This window comes from Symphodus melops (genome assembly GCF_947650265.1).
Source record: "Symphodus melops genome assembly, chromosome: 2".
NCBI lineage: Eukaryota > Metazoa > Chordata > Actinopteri > Labriformes > Labridae > Symphodus > Symphodus melops.
In genome coordinates this window covers 11,652,034-11,671,284 of record NC_136692.1, presented here as the reverse complement: position 1 = coordinate 11,671,284, position 19,251 = coordinate 11,652,034, and the positions used below count along the sequence as shown (strand labels likewise).

Sequence of the window (19,251 nt, the reverse complement as noted above, 5' to 3'; positions counted from 1 at the left end):
CTCCAAATCTTGGGGCTGGCTGACTGTAATGGGTAGCACACATGAAAAAGGTTCTGCTTCCTCAGGGTCAGTCGTGTGACTGGCAGGAAGAAGGGTATGGCCCTGTAGAGCCCAGAGTAAACAGGTGAACCGCAGCCATGTCCTCCCCAGGACCAGGGCCCGTCCTCTCCATGGGGCGGAGGAGATAGGGATGGTCTGAATCAAGACGCAGGATGAGCTGAATACTATGAAATGGCGTGTTGGATAAGCCTTATAAGTGTCTGAAACAAGAAAACAACTATGCTGTATAGGTTTGTTTTGTCAAGCCAAGTTAATTAGAGTTAAGGCCTGTTTGAAAAGGGAACTTTGTGGGTGAGTGAGAGGCAGATGCAACATTCAAGGTGACCCTATTCCTTCTATGATGACAGTACCTTGATGCATTAATACATTTAGTTGAGGCTGAATAATAATTAAGAATGGAGCAGATGAGAGACTCCAGTAGGGGACACAACTTGGTTAGCTTCATTCAGGATGCTTTTCTTGACATTTAGGGAACAATTTCTTGAAAAATGTTCATTCCCACCCATTGGCAGATACGACTTATCAGGTACAAACAAAACCTGGGGTGGCAAGTAAAAATAAAGACCCAATAACATGCATACAATTGAAATATTTGTACACATTTTATTTTTACACCAGAAAGGTATGACCATATTATCCAATATTTAAATTGTATTTTTACCACCTCCTTTTTGGCCCTTGATGTCAAACATCCTTATTTCCTGTTGGTACCTGCTGCTGCTGGCTAACTTGACACCAATGTTTGTGCTGGAGAAGGCAGCAGGGGTGTGTCCACAGTGCAGCAAAGAAATGGAGAAAACCTCCTGTATGCACTTTTCTACAAAAAGCATTCAGAACACACACCCTTATACATACATACTATGTAGTAGTCTGCAGTTAAAAAAAAGAAAAAAGCTCACAGAAAAGGTGCACAATTTTGTTGACTGTATGATCAGTGATGCAATACTAGAGACGTGTCAAGAACAAGAATGTCATGTATTCTGAGGCAGATCTTCAAATTTCTGTTTAAATTAAGTTGCCCAACTGCTTCAATTTTGTATACATTTTTATTTTTTCAGAAAACAGACCATCTTTAATGTTTCCTTTTTATAAAATCACCAGTTTTTTTACAGTCTTACACAACAAGAGCCCTATGAGCTTAACCCTTTTTTTTAATCAAAATTTAACAGTTTCCTCAGAACTGCAGCAACAACACAAAGTCATATAGACTCAGCTTTATTAAAGAGGAAGTGCTTAAGTGCTAAGACATTCAGAGGTAAGTGGAAACATTTCCCAAGAGTGTTGTATGGTACAACCTTTTCAGTCATTGACCAGACAAAGCAGAAAATCAAAATAAGGATGTTAATGACTTTATTCTGTCAGCAGCTGTTGGCAGAAGAGGACAACAGCACTTCTTTTTGCAGAGGCACAGAAATCAACAAATCAAACCAGTCAGTCTGATTGCTTTTGAGTAAACCTGAAGTGTTTGTTTTGCCTATTGTATGTCCCAAAATCATCCAAGTATTTGTGTGCTTGTTGTGTCTGTTCAGCTGCCCTCTTCTTCCTCCACCCAGACCAGTTGTAAGTGAATCAACAGATGAACAGAAGCACTGACGGCCTTTACTGCTGCTTCTTGTCACCCTGTTTCTGCATGTGCTTGTTGTACTGGCCGTCTGTCTTCAGCAGCTTGTCCCACCAGGTGAAAGTGGAGGCATAGTTCCCCGTGAAGTTCATGTGATGGAAGTCGTGGAAACGGGTTCCAGCGTAGAATGGGATCAGGTGGAGTGGGTTTAGAGGAATGTCGTAGCCACTGAAAGGGGGCAAATTTTTTTTGTAATTGAACGATTTGTAACAATACTTAAAAATCAGCCATTTTTTTTTGTCTCAGATGTCAAGAAAAGATGTTTCCAAGAAATTGGTCTAGTGTTTTTATAATGGTGCTTCTAAAAAAAAGGATGCATGTATTCTGATTCTGTCCTTTATGTCTAAATGCATTTTGACGATAAACCCACAGTAAAGCTTTAAAAAGAAGCTCTGTTACCTTCTAACTACATATGCTCCTTCCTCAACATATGACATATGGTGTTCTCTGTGGCCCCCTAGTGGTCTCCCTTACAAGTTACAGTATAAAATTGCCTTATTTCCAATATTTCTGCAAAAAAAGTACAGCAAGAAACGAAAAATGGAAGCTGTTTTTTTTTTTTATCTCTTACCTGTGGACATCAATGGTCTCCAGCAGGCGGAAGGACACCCAGGCCCACAGGAAGAACACGTGGTTGCAGAAGAGCATGATGCCAATGAAGAAACCCGCTCCGAGGATAAGAGTCTCTGCAGGATGAGCATATTCTGCCTGCATGCCGAACGGAGCCTGAGGGAAATCAGAGAGAAGGATATGAAGACGTGTGATGCCACCTATTACAATGGCACTGTGGAGAGACAAGCGAGACAGTGCTGTGTTGGTGTTAATGCATTTTCTCACTTGTGTGTTAAACTCACAGTGAACTCATGGTGCACTTTGTGGATGTATTTGTAGATTCTGCGGTGATGCAGCAGACGATGGAGGAAGTAGTGCCAGGCATCTTCAACGACAGCACAGCCAAAACACTGAGCCAGGACAAACGGCCTAGGGGAGCAGACAGAGAAGCTTCATCGTCAAGAAAGCACACACAGTTATTGCAACAGATATGACAGATGATGCAGAAGATAATAAAGCCTCTTTTCACACATGCGCCACACTCGTAAAGATATCCTCTTGAGAACTTAAATTTGTATGTGTGAACTTAAAAGGCCAAATCTGTTTACCTAACTTGATCCAGAACCAAGTAAAATGTGGGAGTGAAGTCAGGGTGGGCACAGCAATAAATAGTCTGGAACATTCAGCATGAGTGTGTCAGCAGGACGATGACATTGTTCACGATTGTTTCCTGTGCCCCAGAAGCACACCCAACAAGCTCTCTCACTTCTTTGCCCGTGACGCAGTGCCTGATTGACTTTTTGAGCTTTACTTAAAGATGAATTACTGAAATATGTGGATAACAATCATTACCCACACGTCATCAGTGAATTATCCCTAACAAATTTATTTGGGAATTTGTAAGCTGCAATTCATGTTTGGGATCATAAAGTGTCATATTGTCTCAAGAACCAAATGGAGTTTACAGAGCTAAGTGAGTGTAACCAAAACAGATCATCTCCTGTAACGTGGTGCATGCATGAAAGGCATTTTCCTGAAATAATCTAGAACACGTCAGAGTTCATGTGTTGAAATTCAAGACCAATTTCCTAACAAAAGCAATTTCTAGAAATTAATCATTATAATTTTTTTCACAGAACATTCATTACATTGAGTGTTTTTGCAGATATAAGAAGGCGTCATGAGGATCATGTGTAGGCTGGCACTCTGTCTGGACTTTCAGTCATTTTTTGTTGGTTCATGTCTTGATTCTCATTATAAACCTTTTTTTATTTACTCTTGTCTCTGTCCTCTAGATCCTAGTCCTTGTGTTTTACACCTTGTGTGTCAGGTTTATTTTTTGGCTTTTCACGCCTTTATTTAGAGACAGGATAGGGGATAAGGTGAACAATCAGGAAGAGAGAGAGTGGGGAATTACATGTGGGAAAGAAGACTCAGAACCTGGGCCGCCCGCTTTCAAGAACTTTGACCTGGTGTACAGACTAACTAGGCTACTGCTTGCTGAATGTCTGTGTATTTTATCTCTGTGTGTTTTCCCCTGAGTTACCTCGTCCTAAAGTTTTCCTCATGTGTTTCTCTCTGAATTACTTTTTCCTGTTTTTTGATTTTACTCTGCTCTCGCGGAGTGTTGCTTTTGAGTCCAGTGTGTGTACTTTGTGTGATAGTGTAACAAATAAGTGATAGCATTAGTTTATTATTGCAGTAGGAGAACTATGTGTTTTAATCTTAAGGCTATGCCGTGCTGCACAGTCTGAGGGGTATAACAGTATTCTGTGTTCAGCTGTAATTGTATTGACAACAAGATAAGCATGAATAAAATAGTTGTGGTATCATCCTAAAGGAGAAAAAATGAATTATATATACATATAACAACATATTTATGGAAATATCCTCATTACGCTCATGTCGCCGCTGTATTACTATTAAATACTACATCCCTGCTACTTTTAATATCACGTGTTCATATGTGTTTTAATGCATTTCCACTCACCAGCGTGGCATGGAGTCCCAGTCGTAAGGGATGTTAAAGAACTCAGTGAAGTAGTATGTCCCACAGATCAAAGGTAACTGGATGCAAAAGTGGTTAAACAGCAGCATCTTGAAACATCTCCACTGTTTCTCCCATGTCTCTGGTTTGTCCTGCACGCCAACGTCAACACACACACAGTCAGGGAACAGGAAGATCTATTAGGAGGAGTCTCCACTTAAGATTTGAAAAATGATTGTCAGGACATTAAATTCCTCACAAACCTGTTGAATCTTATATTTTTGCATGAAGGGCATGAACTGGAAAAGAAAACCAGGCAAGCAGAACAGGAAATAAATGAATTCATGGACAATGAGAGACCCCCAGGTGGCAATCTGAAACTTGGTGTAGTTGTCCAGCATGTAGCCCCAGGCGTGTTTTATGGAGGGCTGGAAGGGATTTTCAGGCAGTGCTGCATCAACATACTCCACCGCCAGGTATGCAGAGCTCAAGATGTCTGCTGAGCCGTTCATCGCCATGATGTTAACGTGAGGTGACTGCAGGCCTGAAGAGGTGACTGAAAAACAGACACTATGTTAATATGTGCAACGCTGAATGAAGTCATTATAAAAACTGGTAAATCGATCAAATTTGTTGCCATAAACTTCAACTTTGTCAACAGTAAAAAATAAAATGGAATATGAAAAATACAGCAGAATGAAACCACATTTTCTAAAAACAGTTAGCAACAACAAATAATATTAATGTATGACAAATAATCAAAGTTAACAGAGACCATTGGTAAAGCTCAAAGCTCACAATAATGAAATGCATGCTTGTTTTTAACCACAATTTATGATGAATTCATCAAAAGTTCATACACTTGAGTTTGCTGCATTAAGTGATCAGTTCTTAAATGAGTCGTTGCGGTTCTTACCGACATTTCACTGATGTTATTATAGAATCTAAATATTGACAGTTATGAACATGTTTGTCGTAGGTTTTCAAAATAGACATACCATACAGGAGAAATGTAAGTTCACACAACTGAATTTACAGACATACTGCATGTCAATCATTTTTATAATATTAAAAATGTGTTCTAATTACAACTACCAACAACCACTTTGTCAGGCTGATGCTGCAGCACACTTGTATTTCATTAGATTTGTTTCATGCTTAACACAACTTTTCTGATTCTTATTCTGGGGTTTTAAAATTTACATTTACCCTGAGCAAACTATGTTTAGTGAAATACTATGTTTCTAAAGGATCATAAACAGTTTAAACAGTGTTTATAATATACACATCCTAAATACCTCAATTTCCCAACTTAGGATCAATAAAGTACATACCACCTAAAGGTTGTACATATGAAGCAATAAACAACTTCATATTTTGTTAGTATTATTATGCATCGATGTTAGCCTACTTATATGTAAGATCCTATTCTTCAATGTAAAAGGTAAGCAGGAACTAATCAAATGTCCCCTTTGCAATGTTTAAGTAGATGGTATGAAAATAGGCCAACTCAAGAAAAAATGAATCTCACATCTCTGTTCTTGAGTTAATTTACCTGTTGACCATTACACAACTTTAAGTCAAAAAACGTGCACCTAAATGAACCTGATTGATTTTAACTTCATAATTCTTCAAAAAGTCTCCTTTTACAAGTGGTATTGTTGTTTTAAAGATGTCAGCTGCTTTAATAACATTGCTACGCTGTTTTTTTAAAATAACATTATAGCCTAATAATATGAGCATAATTGAACAATATGTACAAATCTGATAATTATTTTCAACACTTCATGCAGAACACTAGCCTACTTGCAGACTTTCGAAGCATCAGCAGCTGCCAATGCTTTTCAGTAAATAACACTTCAACACTTCAACAATTACAGATATATTAATTAAGAACAGCTGTGTTACCTCAACAGGCTTTAGTAGGCAATTTTCCGCAACATTTCAAAGCTCGTAGCCAAACATAGGTTTTTATTATTTAGTCAATTTGCTAATACAATTTACAATCCCAAACATTTAAAATTACATTACACATTTGACGCAGATAACGTTGGGTAAGTCTCACCTTCAGCGGTTTCTTCCGTCTACCTGAGCAAAAGGCGGTCAGGCCTAGTAAAGTACCGTACTATCGAGTAAACTGATTGGCCGAGAAGAGAGGAGACTGACGTGACGGGACCAAACGGCATCGTTGATTGGTCAGCGTGATGGAGCGATGATAGTGAGACTGGAGGTTTCTACAGCAACGGCCAATCAGATTGCGAGCTAGGCTTTCATAACGTCCGCAGTGTTGAACAGTCTGTGTGAGGGAAGAGAAGGGGAGGTCCGGAGAACTTTAGTCATGTACGTTTACTTACCTTACATCAGAGTAGCGAAATTTAGGTAATTAAACTAAAATTCAAGTACAAAATTGTTTTATATAGTTTTACCTAACTTTTAAAAATGAAATAGTGCCTGCCCAGGCCTATTGTTTACTTCTCAAATAACATACTGTACATCCTGTATTCTTGAGACGTATTCATACATAAATGTTACTTTACACTTGAAAGCTTTGCTTTAATTATTTTAAAACATTCTTGACATCTTCTGTCTAGTGCATTTTCCACCTGCTTAATTGCCGTTTCTAGCTCAGTAGCCACATTTACAAGTAGCCTATCTTTAAACCCTGTAACCTTTTCTGTTTTTATATATTTTTATACTTGTATTTCAGTTTGATATTTTTACAATGTTTTGGTTGTGTTTGTATATATTTCAGTGTGTTAAATCTTTGGGAAAAAAGTACACTATCTGCACTTAGGCATTTAAAGTATATTTAACACCCATGAGTAATGGTCATGATATATCAAATAAATGATTATGAAAAATGCACACAAAATGTTATTCCATTTCAATGTTTTACTGATTTGGCAAAGTTTTAAAAACAGATTATGTCATTTCACTGCTTTAAATACAAGAAGCATATTTATTAATGATAATATAAAACAGGTAATGAAACATTTGCAAAGTCATAAGCCAACATGACATTCCTCAATACAATGACAGGAAACAGCGATACCAGTTACTATTATAGCAGGGTTTTTTTCAATATAAGAGGAGCGGAAAGAGACTGAAGAAAAAGAAATAGAAGAGCAGGTTTGGTCACTTTCCAGAAAGAGAGAGAACAGATTAGTAAAGTAGTAAAGAGAGACAGAAATAAAGAGACAATAAAATTGGCACATTCATATTACGTCAGGGTGTGCAGTAGTTAATAGGGTTGCTACACCAAAATGAGAGGAGGAAAACAGGGACCATGCAGAGTTCAGGCTGTCATCAATGGTTACAACCACAGAAAAGATGGCTGCCAGGTGACAGTAAAGCACTGATACATCCAACTGTTTTTATCTCAAACAGCGTCTCCCTCTTGTCACTGTTTTTGGCAACATGGATGATTCTTCTCCTTTACCAGAAAAGTTTTATTCCAGATAAAGAAGCTTTTTTTAAGAGGAAATGTACATTATCTGTTCATTCTTCTCAGTTCTGAAGTCATGCCGACGTGTCCCGACGCACCGTCAAAGATGTAACATCAGTCCTCAAACATATTTCATTTATCCAAGAAAAGGTCCAGCTGTTCTCTGTCCATTGACAGTACTTGAGGCATTACACAGGAGAAGAAGAAGAAGAAAAGGGAAGGCAGGGTTGTAATTTGACATTCAGGCACACTGCAACACTGTAAAAGATCGGAGGTCAGACATAGTGCATTCATGCGGTGTCGAACCACCTCAGAGAAATTCGGATGCACACAAACACACATGCCCACATGTGCAAGCAAAGGAGCACCTTAAATGCAAGCGTACACGCAAGCACGCGCGCACACACACACACACACACACACACACACACACACACATATACACACACACACACACACATAAACATACACACTCAATCTCAGACAATTTCCAGGAGGATAAAAACAAAGGAGAACCAAAGATTGTTTTAGTCACCAGTGGTCTTTGTCTGCCTTCCTTTCCTCTCCTTGTTGGTTCATGTTTACATTTCAACCAAAGTTAAAGTAACTTTGCAGTTGTAGTAGCTTCATTTCAGTAGCTTTTTCAGTGACACTGCAGTCGCTGTGGCAGTCCTGCCAGGAGGGCATGAAAACAAAGGTTCGATCCCCCTCTGTTCGTTACACCCTCCTTTTGTGCAGGTCAAGTGCAAAAATCTTCATCCTCATCAACAACAATCTTGTCATTTTTCTTCATCTTTGTCAGTGCCTGCGCTAATGCTGCCCGACGAAGCATTGGCATCATAGACAGATCCAAGATCAGTTTTCAGCAAGAGAATACACTCTGCTCAGAATCAGCAGCGGGTGTTCAGAGCAGTCATAAGGGCTTGTCAATCATAGTCACACCTGTTGGAAGGAAAAATGGAAAAAGATGAGTTACTTACTCAGAAACACCACACACGATACCATTACAAAACAGAGCATGTCTTACATAAATGTAAAAATGTTGCGGTTAAAAATAAGAATAGTTGTATGAGTCAGACTCATAAGTTTAACATTTTTCCTCCAGCAGTGGATACGATTGATTTCATTTGTAGTGTGTATTTGTCTGTTTTTTCAGTGGATTTTCTGTATGAGCTAAAGTCTGCCTCCATGATATGTAACATAAAATGTATGCCATGTGGTCCTATTTCCTGGAAACAAGTAAAATGAACAATTCAAATTTTAACTATGAACTGATTCTACAAAAGGTTGATAAGCTGAAGTTCAATCTCTTTTTCCACAGAAGATCACATTCAAATTGTCAGTTTAAAAGTAAAGTTGTTAGCATGTTAGCTCATTTGTTGCCTTCACACCTGCATAACTGCGTCCTGTGCTCATACAGGTAGGCAGTAGCGTCCACTTATCCGAGTTTGGATTGTAGAACTCCACAGAGGCTAAATTACAGCTGCCATCATCTCCTCCCACCACATAGAGAACGTTATTTACAGCACACACACCTAAAGCACACACATACACAGAATGAATACTCATGGCCGTCTTACATCTTAACACTTGAGCTCTATTCTACAGATGGTCTGCATTACCTGCGTTGCGTCGACACATGTTCATGTCAGCGACCTGTCTCCAACTGTTAGAGGCCGGATCATAAACTTCACAACTTTTTCTCACCAGCGGCCCATCATGACCTCCGACAGCATATAGTAAACCTTTTAGTACACCTACACCTAAGGGAGACATTAAGAAGGCAAAAACTGTGTTTTACTGGATGCTGGACTGATAAATCTGTGACGATTAAATGTCTCTATAAGGTTTTTTAAGATTTTAAATATGAAAAACACACAGACCTGCTCCACTGCGTCTCGTGCCCATTTCTGCAATATAGCTCCAAGAGTTACTTTTAGGGTTGTAAGCTTCTACTGTGCTCAGACATTGCCTGGTTGCACCATCATAACCTCCTACTGCATACAGGACCCCTGAAAAACACAGACAGGTCGTAGCTAAGAAAAAGGAACAACTCGTGTCTTTATAGATTGTTACGTAAACTATTTCTAAATGTTGACAGTAAAACTGAACTGTAAATGTATTCACCGTTAACAACCCCCACTCCTACACTGCTCCGTCTGGTACTCATGGGTAACACATGGAACCACTCGTCTGTTTTAGCGTTGTATGCTTCCACTGTCGACAGACCTGCAAACACACAAACACAGAACATGCATCAAAAACATTATAAACATCAACATATACATGTAGCACATATTCCTTGTTATTTCATTAAACCATAAATGGGTCCAGTGTCTGATAACATGTTGAATGTCACTCAAACAGAACTGCACCTGTGCTTCCATCAAAGCCTCCCACAGCGTACAGGAGCCCATTAAGCACAGCGGCCCCTAGTGTTGACCTGCGGTCTTGCATGCTGCTCACGCTCGTCCAGCGATCCATCATCGGGTCGTAACAGTCGACTGTCCGCACACGCAGGGAACCGTTGAAACCACCAACAGCGTACACGCAGCCACCTACGTACACAACACCTAAAAGAAAACACATGTGAAAACATATATATACAAAACATCATTCTATTACAAGGCATTGATAGGAAATACAGCTTTCTATCTTTACTGGGGTTTACTCAGTGTTCCCAGAGAGTCAGAAGTGAACAAGGTGAAGCAGCTGTTAGTTACTACGCTCCTCACCTGTGGAACAAACTCCCTGAACACCTGAGGACTGCTGCCACACTCAGCTCCTTTAAATCAGGCCTTAAAACGTTATTCTTCACTCAGGCTTTACATTAGAAATATACTGTCTGCCTTACACTAACATATTAATAGTTTTTAAAAGGTGTTACCTTTTCGAGTACTTTTACATTCTTCTGTCTTTTAACGATGTCTTCCTTTTGCACTGTTTTCTTCATTTCTGTTGCACTCTTTCCTAAAGCTGTGTTTTAATGTATTTCTGTTTTTATGTCTGTAAAGCACCGTGAATCGCCTTGTGTCTGAACAGCGCTATATAAATAAACTTGCCTTGCCTTACTCAGAAACTCATAAAATATGACCTCATATCAGGTGTTTGTGTAAATGTTTGATGATAAGTCATCAAAAAGAACATGACATGACTTGGACCAATGGAAAACCAGAACAAAATGCCTGAATTCCAATATTAATCTTCACCAGTAAATTAGATCGTAACCGGTCAGAGATGTATGTAAGTGATGTGGATACATGGTAGGATATATAGTAATGGTGCTGTAAAGATACTGGTATAAAACACTTGCATCTATCGCTCTCTCCCTGCTTTCATATTTTATCACAGCATGTCACCATCTTTAAATTTACTAACCTCTCCTTTTTCTGGGAGCTCCTGAGCTCTCTTAGGTTCCTCGGGACAGTTGATGAGGATGGCCTGCCCAAACCCCCCCCCCCCCCCCCCCCCCCCATCCTATCCTATCATACCCTTCTTTCTGCATCTTATCCCATCTCCCCCATCCCATTTTCAAGCCCAGCACAGTTTAGCAGAGGGCTGTTCCGTCATGAGCCCGGGTCTGCTGAAGATTTCTGCCTGTTTAAGTTTTTTCTTGCCACACTATGACGGATTAAGACAAACAGTAAGGTCCTCTACCTGCTCTTGTAAAGTGTCTCGAGATAACACCTATTATGAATTGACACTATACAAATAAAGATTGAATGATTGATTGACTACCTGCTCTGCACCTCCTGGTCGGGAGCTCCGCTACCTGGTACCATCTCTGCTCTTCAAAGTCGTAACACTCCACACTTCGTATTGCCTTTGGAGCCTGCCCCCCGACCACGACCATCACCTGAACAGAACATTTACAGAAGAGCTATCGCACGAGGAGTCTAGTAAGTTGAACGTCATTTCAGCTGACTTATAGAGCTTACCTTTGGACAGCAGGCTGGGGTCCTCATGCGTGTGCGTGCAGTTTTCATCAGAGCTCTCTGGTCAGCTGGCAGGAGGTGATACTTCATGGCCTCTATTAGGTAGTCTTTACAAGCACTGCTGTTCTTGATCAGAGACTCCTCTTCCACTCGCTTCCACAAGACAACAGTGAGATAAAACCACACCAGCAGAGAGGACATTTTGTTAGCTGCAGTGTGTTCTGACACAGCAGCTAAGGCAGAGAGATGACTGTGTAAATAACAACAGCAAATGGAAAATGATATTTGGTAATCTTAAGGCCAAACTTTTGCAACCATAAAGACTATTTTATTTGATTGTTCATTTTCTATGTTGTATATATCATTTTACATGTATATTACCTGCACCAGGTATTCTCTGGAGAGAAGTGGCAGGCGAACATGCTCCATCAGGTGAGCCAAGTGTTCCTGTCGGACATCTTTATCATGGTTCACCCAGGCTATCACCGCCTCAAAAACCTGTAAAACAAAAGTGAACACTTTTAGCTCTACAGGTACAATAATCTGTCCTACCTGAGTAGGTTGGGCGGGTTGTGCGTGTTTACCTTCTCCTCTGTAGGGATGGTGAGCTTGTCGCTGGCGATCAGGCTGGACACCTGCTCCATTCCCAGATTGAGGAATTCTTCACTCCCAACCACCTCGGTGAAATGTTGCTCTGCAGATGAACATGTTTCTTATCATTTCTATATATGAACACTAGGCCTGTCTGCAATAAGTAGCTCATTGCGATTCATTAAGGTCTGCAATTTTGTACTTTTAGGCTCACCGTGGATAAGCTTCAACATACAGTATCTCTTTGTAACCACAGTGATAAATTGGCTCATTTCACAAAAATTCCCAGACATCTCAGTTTACAAGCCCAAAGTAATATCGACTGCTTGACATTAAATGTCTCTCTTTCTTCCATTCCTTTGAGCTGTTTTCACATGGATCCGTAAAGTGTTCCTTTTTTCGTTGAACCAGGAAGTTAATGTTGTACCATTTGATCAAGATTCAGATTCAGACAACTTTATTTATCCCAGAAGGGCAATTCAGTTTTACAGCCTACCGAGCCAGGAGGTCCTTACTTTATTTAAAAAAAACAGAAGTGTTGAACTCAAACAGCAAGTAAAGTACTCTCACCTTAAGACCAGACAATTCCATTCTAAATTTTAAAAAAGCCTCACAATATTTTTGTCTTAAACGCGAAATAATGTAATTATCTGATTAAAAGTCGAATTAATCACGATCAACTATTAAAATTAATCCATTAATTGCAATTAAGAATTGTAATCATTCAACAGGCTTACTTAAAACTATTCTAAGTCAGTCTGGTCCACCCTCCCATATCCTCCAGAACAATCATAAAGAAAACCGTTTTAACAGAACAGCACATATCCATACCTGCATAGCTGTTGGCCTGTGTGAGGAGCTGAGAGCAGGCGTGCAGGTCGGCGAATGCTCGTATTCCCAGACAGTTGGACGGATGAAGCTGAGAGCTCAGGAACTCACAACAAGCTTTTTTCACCTCATTTAGCTGGAGCAGGCCTGCTGCAGGAAGCAATGCCTGTCAAACACAAATGCATATGATATTCTGCGTGAAGTTATATATTTATTTTTTTTCTCTCTCTTTCAAATTCAGATTCATTAAATGACAGTGGTGACTGAATGGGTCATAGTGTGCACAGGTGGGAGCAGAAAGGCAGGTAAAACCACACTATTAACATTTCAGCTGTATGACATATTTAGCTGTTTACAAACCAGCTAGCTCAAAGATAATGGACTTTTTTTGTGTTCTTTTTTTCTACAATAGGGAATATACATCTCACTTTGTCATCTGCAGTTATTTTTTGTTAACTAAAGAATTGCTTCAAAAGGGGGTTGACATGTAGCTGGATTAGGTGGATAAAACATTAATCTGCTTTGGAAATTATAACATTATCCTATTTAATCCCTTAACCCCCCTGACTCAATAATATGTTTGTGTATAAGTGTGTGCATAAAAACAGTCAAGCCGTTATGTAGGCAGATAAACACCAGAGTAACAAGCAGACACTTTTCTACAACAGCTATTTACAGTAGACTGAAATGTGGCCTATATCTGGTCAAGTATTTGAAAGTTTGAAAGAAACGGAGTAAATAGCATTCAGAAAATGCATTTAAGTGAGTGAGTTAACTCCACCTGCACGTTTTCCTCTGTGACTTGTATCTCTGCTGTGTAGATGTAGTCCACCAACAGGCCCAGAGTCCAGCCGTCCATCTCCTTTATCCTCACTCGCTTCGCTCTGCTCTCTGCCATCTCACCTGTCGAAACATCCACACGTATTAAACATCTATGACAGCAATGGACATTTCAACTGTGCAAAGGGGAAATCATAAAACATTTTACAGACGAGAGCCCTCACCTGTGAACATAGCGTGGAAGTAAGGGCTCCCAGCAGCCAGCACCACCCTGTGAGCAGAGATCTCTACATCCTCTGCCACTATGGTCACGTCACACAACAAGCTCTGGCTGCATGGGCATTACAAAGGAAGGAAAACAGATTATAATTTCAGGTGAAAGCGACAGTACGGTACGATTTTTAGGAACTGTAGTGTGCATCACCTGCGCAGCTCGTTCATGACTTTGAACGCTTTTCTCATGTGCCGAGGGTTGAGAGTGACAGGACCATGCCTCTCCACTCCATCTTCCTTGTCCAGAGTGTGTGGACAGAGTCTGGTGCACCTGAGAGGAACAGAACACACACACACGAAGCAAACACTAAGATGTGTATTAACATGAATTAACAGGGAATAACTCTGTAAAGAAATGTCTAACTGGAGGATACAAATAGAGGAATTTGGCTTCAGTCTGCAAAAAGGAGGTAGGCAAGTCACTGCAACTCAAAAAAAGGTGTCCTGATTTATATAAATAAAGCTGTTGGCAATCACAGAAAGGAACTCGTGTATGAAGGATGGCCACTTCAAACAAATGTGATGAGAACATTTGCTCCAAACATTATCTATTTTAAGAGATTGTTATTGATATGAAACCAGGACAGATGGGTCTGTTTCACTGCTTCATTTTAGACAGTTGGTTTGACTGTTGGCAATTACCATATACTGTAGCTACTTATATACTCTGTCTGATTCACTTTATCAACAATTAAGAGTACATAGAGTATAAGTGGTAAAAGAGTCTGTGACCTTAAATATTCAGCCATGCAGAGAGATGGTTTCTATGCCTTGACTTTTGGCTCTGTATGAGAGTAGATTTTTTTTTATCTCCTACTGTTTGTCTTAACACGTCTTTTTCCTGCTCTTTTTACATGAAATGTGTTTTTGATTTTTTTTTTTTTACGTTTGATTGTACAGCACTTTGTTCAACTTAAATTGCTTTTAAATGTGCTTTATACAAATTTTAGATAGGGTTAAATTGGCGTTTGGTTTTACTTGTCAAAATTGTACAACACTTGTTCTGACCCAGTCCTTGACAGCGTGTTGACATAATTACATCGTGAAGACGGTCAGTTTTCAATAAATTCACATGGTTGCACTGTACAATGAAAAGGAATATGAATACTCAAGTGTTCACAGTTAACTGATATCCTTCCCCACTCTGCGTATTGGCTGCCGAGCTAGGAAGCTAAAGCAAACCTGCCACACACAGGCAGAGAGGGCAGGAAATCACACCACTCTTTATTATGTTTGTGTCTTGCACCAGACACTTGCCAATCAAGATTTTGCACAGCATGCATAACCTAAATTTAAGTTTAAGTTGAATTAAAATCATAAAAGTTCAACGAATTAATATTACATGTACAGGAAGTTTATTTTTTTCAGCTTATTAGCAGGTTTATTATCAATAAGCAGAATTTCTGCCGGAGCTAATGTGAAACACTGAAAAAAGAAAAGAAACTGTGTTGATGCATAGAGAAAAAAGAACAATGGACAGAGGCTGACAAGGATTTGATTGATTTTTTATATTTAAAACCTCCTGTGAATCAGCACTGTAGCAACTGTGATTATGTTACTTCACAGTGAAAGGGTCACTCCACCCAAGTATTAAAATATAAAGTCCTTGTCATGTGTGCTTGTAGCTTTATCAACGGATGTTTTGAAACAAAGCTCTGTTTCCGTATCAATAAACACTTTCTTTTTAGTATTCCCCCCTGACAACTATTGATCATGTATTCTGTTGATCATTCTGAGTGATTAGGACAGTGATTGTGGATAAGATTGTTTGGTTTTCAACACTGTTAGAGCACACAAAATAGAATCCAATCCACACCATCTGTTTTGACTTGTGAGAAATCTAACTTAGATGTAACATATTTGAAAACCAACTTCTTACTATAACAAAATGCAATGATGATGATCCATATATATGGAGAACACCTCTCTTTAAAAGAGCCAACAAAAATGTACCATTACTGCCTTCATGGTGGGGAGATTTCTTGTAGGACTGTTGTATCAGGCTTCGCAAGTCCAAGCTAGCTGCAACAAATAAACTAGCCATGTGTTCCCTTTTGCTTCAAAGGTACCGTTTAAGTTAAGACCCAGCCAACCCTGACTGAGGAAGAAGATCTCCCGCACACTTGCTTAATTGTGCAAAGAGTTTTAATTGAATCAAAGTTTCAACCGGAGGTCTTCTTCAGACTTGTGATTATTTAAAAGCATGTGGGCCTATCTTCTTCTTCAGTCTGTGGTTTTAGTTCTGCCCCGCACCTATGACGTGGGTTTAATTACCCCCTTTTTTTTTAAATTAAGTATTAAGACTATAAAATACATTGCTAATCATAGCTTCAGACACTCTACATGACAAAGCCACACATTCTGCTATCAATGCAGCCTTATTGTGCAGTTTGTTTCGTACTTCAGCTCCAGAACAAGTAAGCAATTATCAAATTACCTCGACCAATTGACAGCGAGTGAACCTTGGGAGTTTGGGGTCTGTGAGCTACAACATGGTAAATTGGCCTTGACTTAATAAAGTGACTTCTGACTAGCGCTGTGTATTTCATCCTATTTTATTTTCAATTTCTGTTTGACTTTCTGATTCTGATTGATGAATTATAAATGATCAGCCTTTCGTTTTACAAAGATGTTCCATAGTTTAGAGTCATCTTGTGTTATTATTCCAAATTAACTCTTTCTTTGTCCCCAGAAAAACAAACGTTCCTCAGACTGAGGCCTGTTTCAGGACAGACAACAAATGTGCAAAGTAAGGGTGACATCAATATAAAATAAATTATTTGTTGTTGTAGTATTTGCCATATTCAAGCAGGCTTGGCCTAGTTTAAGTGTGTATGCACACCACTATTCCTAAACTTAAAATTGACTAAAAGTCACGGAATCATCTTCAGTTTTAGAGAAATACTATATATTAGCAACATTAATACTACCAACTTTATAAAGTATTGAAGAGCATTTTGTGAAACCACTGACTTATCAAAGAGGCTGCAAGAATTGATTTCTTTTCAAGATATTTTCAATTTACTAGTGTTAGTGTGTGTGTCCAGCTTGGCCAATCACGTTTCATATTTTAAGTAACACTTCCAGTGAATTGTAGCGAACAACAGGTAATATTAATTGAGTAAAGAAGGCTTAATAAATCTAAAATATCTGAGGACTTATCCACACACCAACGACCTCATTCTTTCCATGCTGATGCACCTAACACTTTCTTTTATGCTGCTCATGGTAACATCACAAACACACCCCCACACACACATTTCTAATATACCAGTTAACATATACATCAGGTATAAAGCTATGCCCCGAGCCATCAACACAAACAATGTAACACATCCACAGAGTCCCCGACACATCCCCCTCTAACAGCCGCCTGCAGCAGCGGGCAGCCTCGCTGTATGTCCCCGGGTATCAGTGCTCGGGTCCCGGGCAATGAGCAGCCACACCGGCTGGCCGCTGTCTCTGTCAATGCGGCAACATCTGTCAAAGCAGCCTCTGGGAAACGTCAACACACATAAACACACTTACAGGGGATGACTGTCCATGATTCCGGCGTTTTTCAGAGGCTGAAAACTTGGCCCAGCGGCATGCACCATTCCATATCCACAAAGTCGTCTTTAATGGATTAAATTCAAGCGGCGATCATGTGTCCAGAGGCGAGGAGACGGGCTGACGGCAGCCCCATCAAATCAGTCTGCTACATGTAAAAACACAGGCAGACTGCGGTGACACACAACAAACACGTTGCGATTCAACCCGGCTGTTTTTTACCCCTGCACACGGCTTCTTCCTCCCCGAAATAACGTGCAGGAGAGATGTCAAACGCAGCGTCAAAGTGGGTTAATGTGGATTTTCTTTTTACCCCTCGCCCTTATTGGGTGTGTATTGGTGCGAGAGTGGGGCGAATAAGGATACCTGTTATTTTCCAATCGCTGATTAAAACGCACAAACAAGGACGTGTCGGTAAAGACGGTCCGCCGAGCAGCCAAGGAGGCCCACAAGAAAGCGCTGACTCCCTCTAGCTGTGGAAGACTGACCACGTTCAGTCAGACTAATCAAACAAAACGGACTTTCACAGTGTGTTTGTTTATTTCCAGCCTGACCTACATGTTTTATAAATAAAGTCGTTTGCGATGAAAGAAATCATTGTGATACATTCAACAATGGTGATATTTGCACATTTGTTTAAAGCCAATATCACAAGAACAGAGATCTGTAAAAACTACAAATATCAACAACCACATTTTGTAAGCCTATTTGGAGACCTTGAAATAAAAGAATTAATCTGGTAATTATTACTGTAGTCCTACATAACATAAATACTTGAATACTCCGTTCAACTGGGGTAATTTGACCTATATCTTGATTGATTTTTGTCTCATAATTGCGATATAGCATCTACAATCATTTTAACTTTATCTTTCAAATTTGAGTAATCCTTCACCTTTATTTTATTCTTTTGGTTGCTTTAGGTTTTTTCTACAAATCAAACGTATTCTAATAATTTGTCTTTGTAAAATGCCTTACCTTTCCTTACATCCTTGTATTTAAAAGTATAAAAATACATACTGTACTGTAATGAATACAAGAGTTAAAGACAACATTATGAATAAGATCAAGGAATTGCTACAGTTTTCTTATTACTTAAATTTAACTTTGAAATACCTAAAATGAGATTGCATGGCATCAAAGTCTTTCTATCCTGTCAGGAATAAGACTTGAAAAGGTGTGGATTGAGCTTTACTGCTGAATAAGTGGTGAAACTAATTCAGTAAATTCATTTCATTTGACATGAGCTCATTCCAGGAATGTTAGATAAAAAGTAAACAGGAGCCCATCAGGAGTTCTGCGAATATAAAGTGGAATCCACAGTTCCTCCCTTTTCTCATGCCAAGACCACAGACTCCTGCTTCAGAAAAAGCTTTGTCCCCAGGGACCATCTGTGAAGAACTGAGGCTGGCTGTACTGTCAGTGTACAGCCAATAGCTGTGAAGCTGAACAGAACAAGTCTGTATAGTGTTAACACAGTGAATGCATTAGTGACAGCAGACTGCAGGAGGCTGAGGAAGCTGAAGTCAAGTCTCTGTCATGATTTCATATGAAACTAACAAGGAGAGAAAGCAGTCAAGGATCCACTTGAAATTGTATGTAAATACTGTAGGTGGCTATGTCTTATAAT

The 19,251-nt window shown here is 39.5% G+C and overlaps 2 protein-coding genes across 2 annotated transcripts; both read right to left on the bottom strand.

Moving 5' to 3' along the window:
• Positions 1-1,393: 1,393 nt before the first annotated feature.
• On the bottom strand, positions 1,394-6,385 carry msmo1 (methylsterol monooxygenase 1). Its single transcript, XM_079334510.1, has 6 exons — positions 6,286-6,385; positions 4,484-4,776; positions 4,224-4,372; positions 2,536-2,662; positions 2,253-2,407; positions 1,394-1,849 (listed from the first exon to the last, which is right to left on the bottom strand). The coding sequence occupies exons 2-6, from the start codon at positions 4,736-4,738 to the stop codon at positions 1,660-1,662; spliced, it is 876 nt and encodes a 291-aa protein (XP_079190636.1). The 5' UTR covers positions 4,739-4,776; positions 6,286-6,385; the 3' UTR covers positions 1,394-1,659.
• A 773-nt stretch (positions 6,386-7,158) lies between these two features.
• Positions 7,159-18,091, bottom strand: klhl2 (kelch-like family member 2). The gene is made up of 15 exons (XM_079337054.1): positions 17,601-18,091; positions 14,224-14,343; positions 14,024-14,130; positions 13,801-13,922; positions 13,023-13,185; positions 12,185-12,294; positions 11,982-12,098; positions 11,604-11,753; positions 11,404-11,521; positions 10,041-10,238; positions 9,793-9,894; positions 9,549-9,677; positions 9,288-9,428; positions 9,057-9,200; positions 7,159-8,607 (listed from the first exon to the last, which is right to left on the bottom strand). The coding sequence occupies exons 1-15, from the start codon at positions 17,666-17,668 to the stop codon at positions 8,579-8,581; spliced, it is 1,818 nt and encodes a 605-aa protein (XP_079193180.1). The 5' UTR covers positions 17,669-18,091; the 3' UTR covers positions 7,159-8,578.
• Between the last annotated feature and the right edge of the window lie 1,160 nt (positions 18,092-19,251).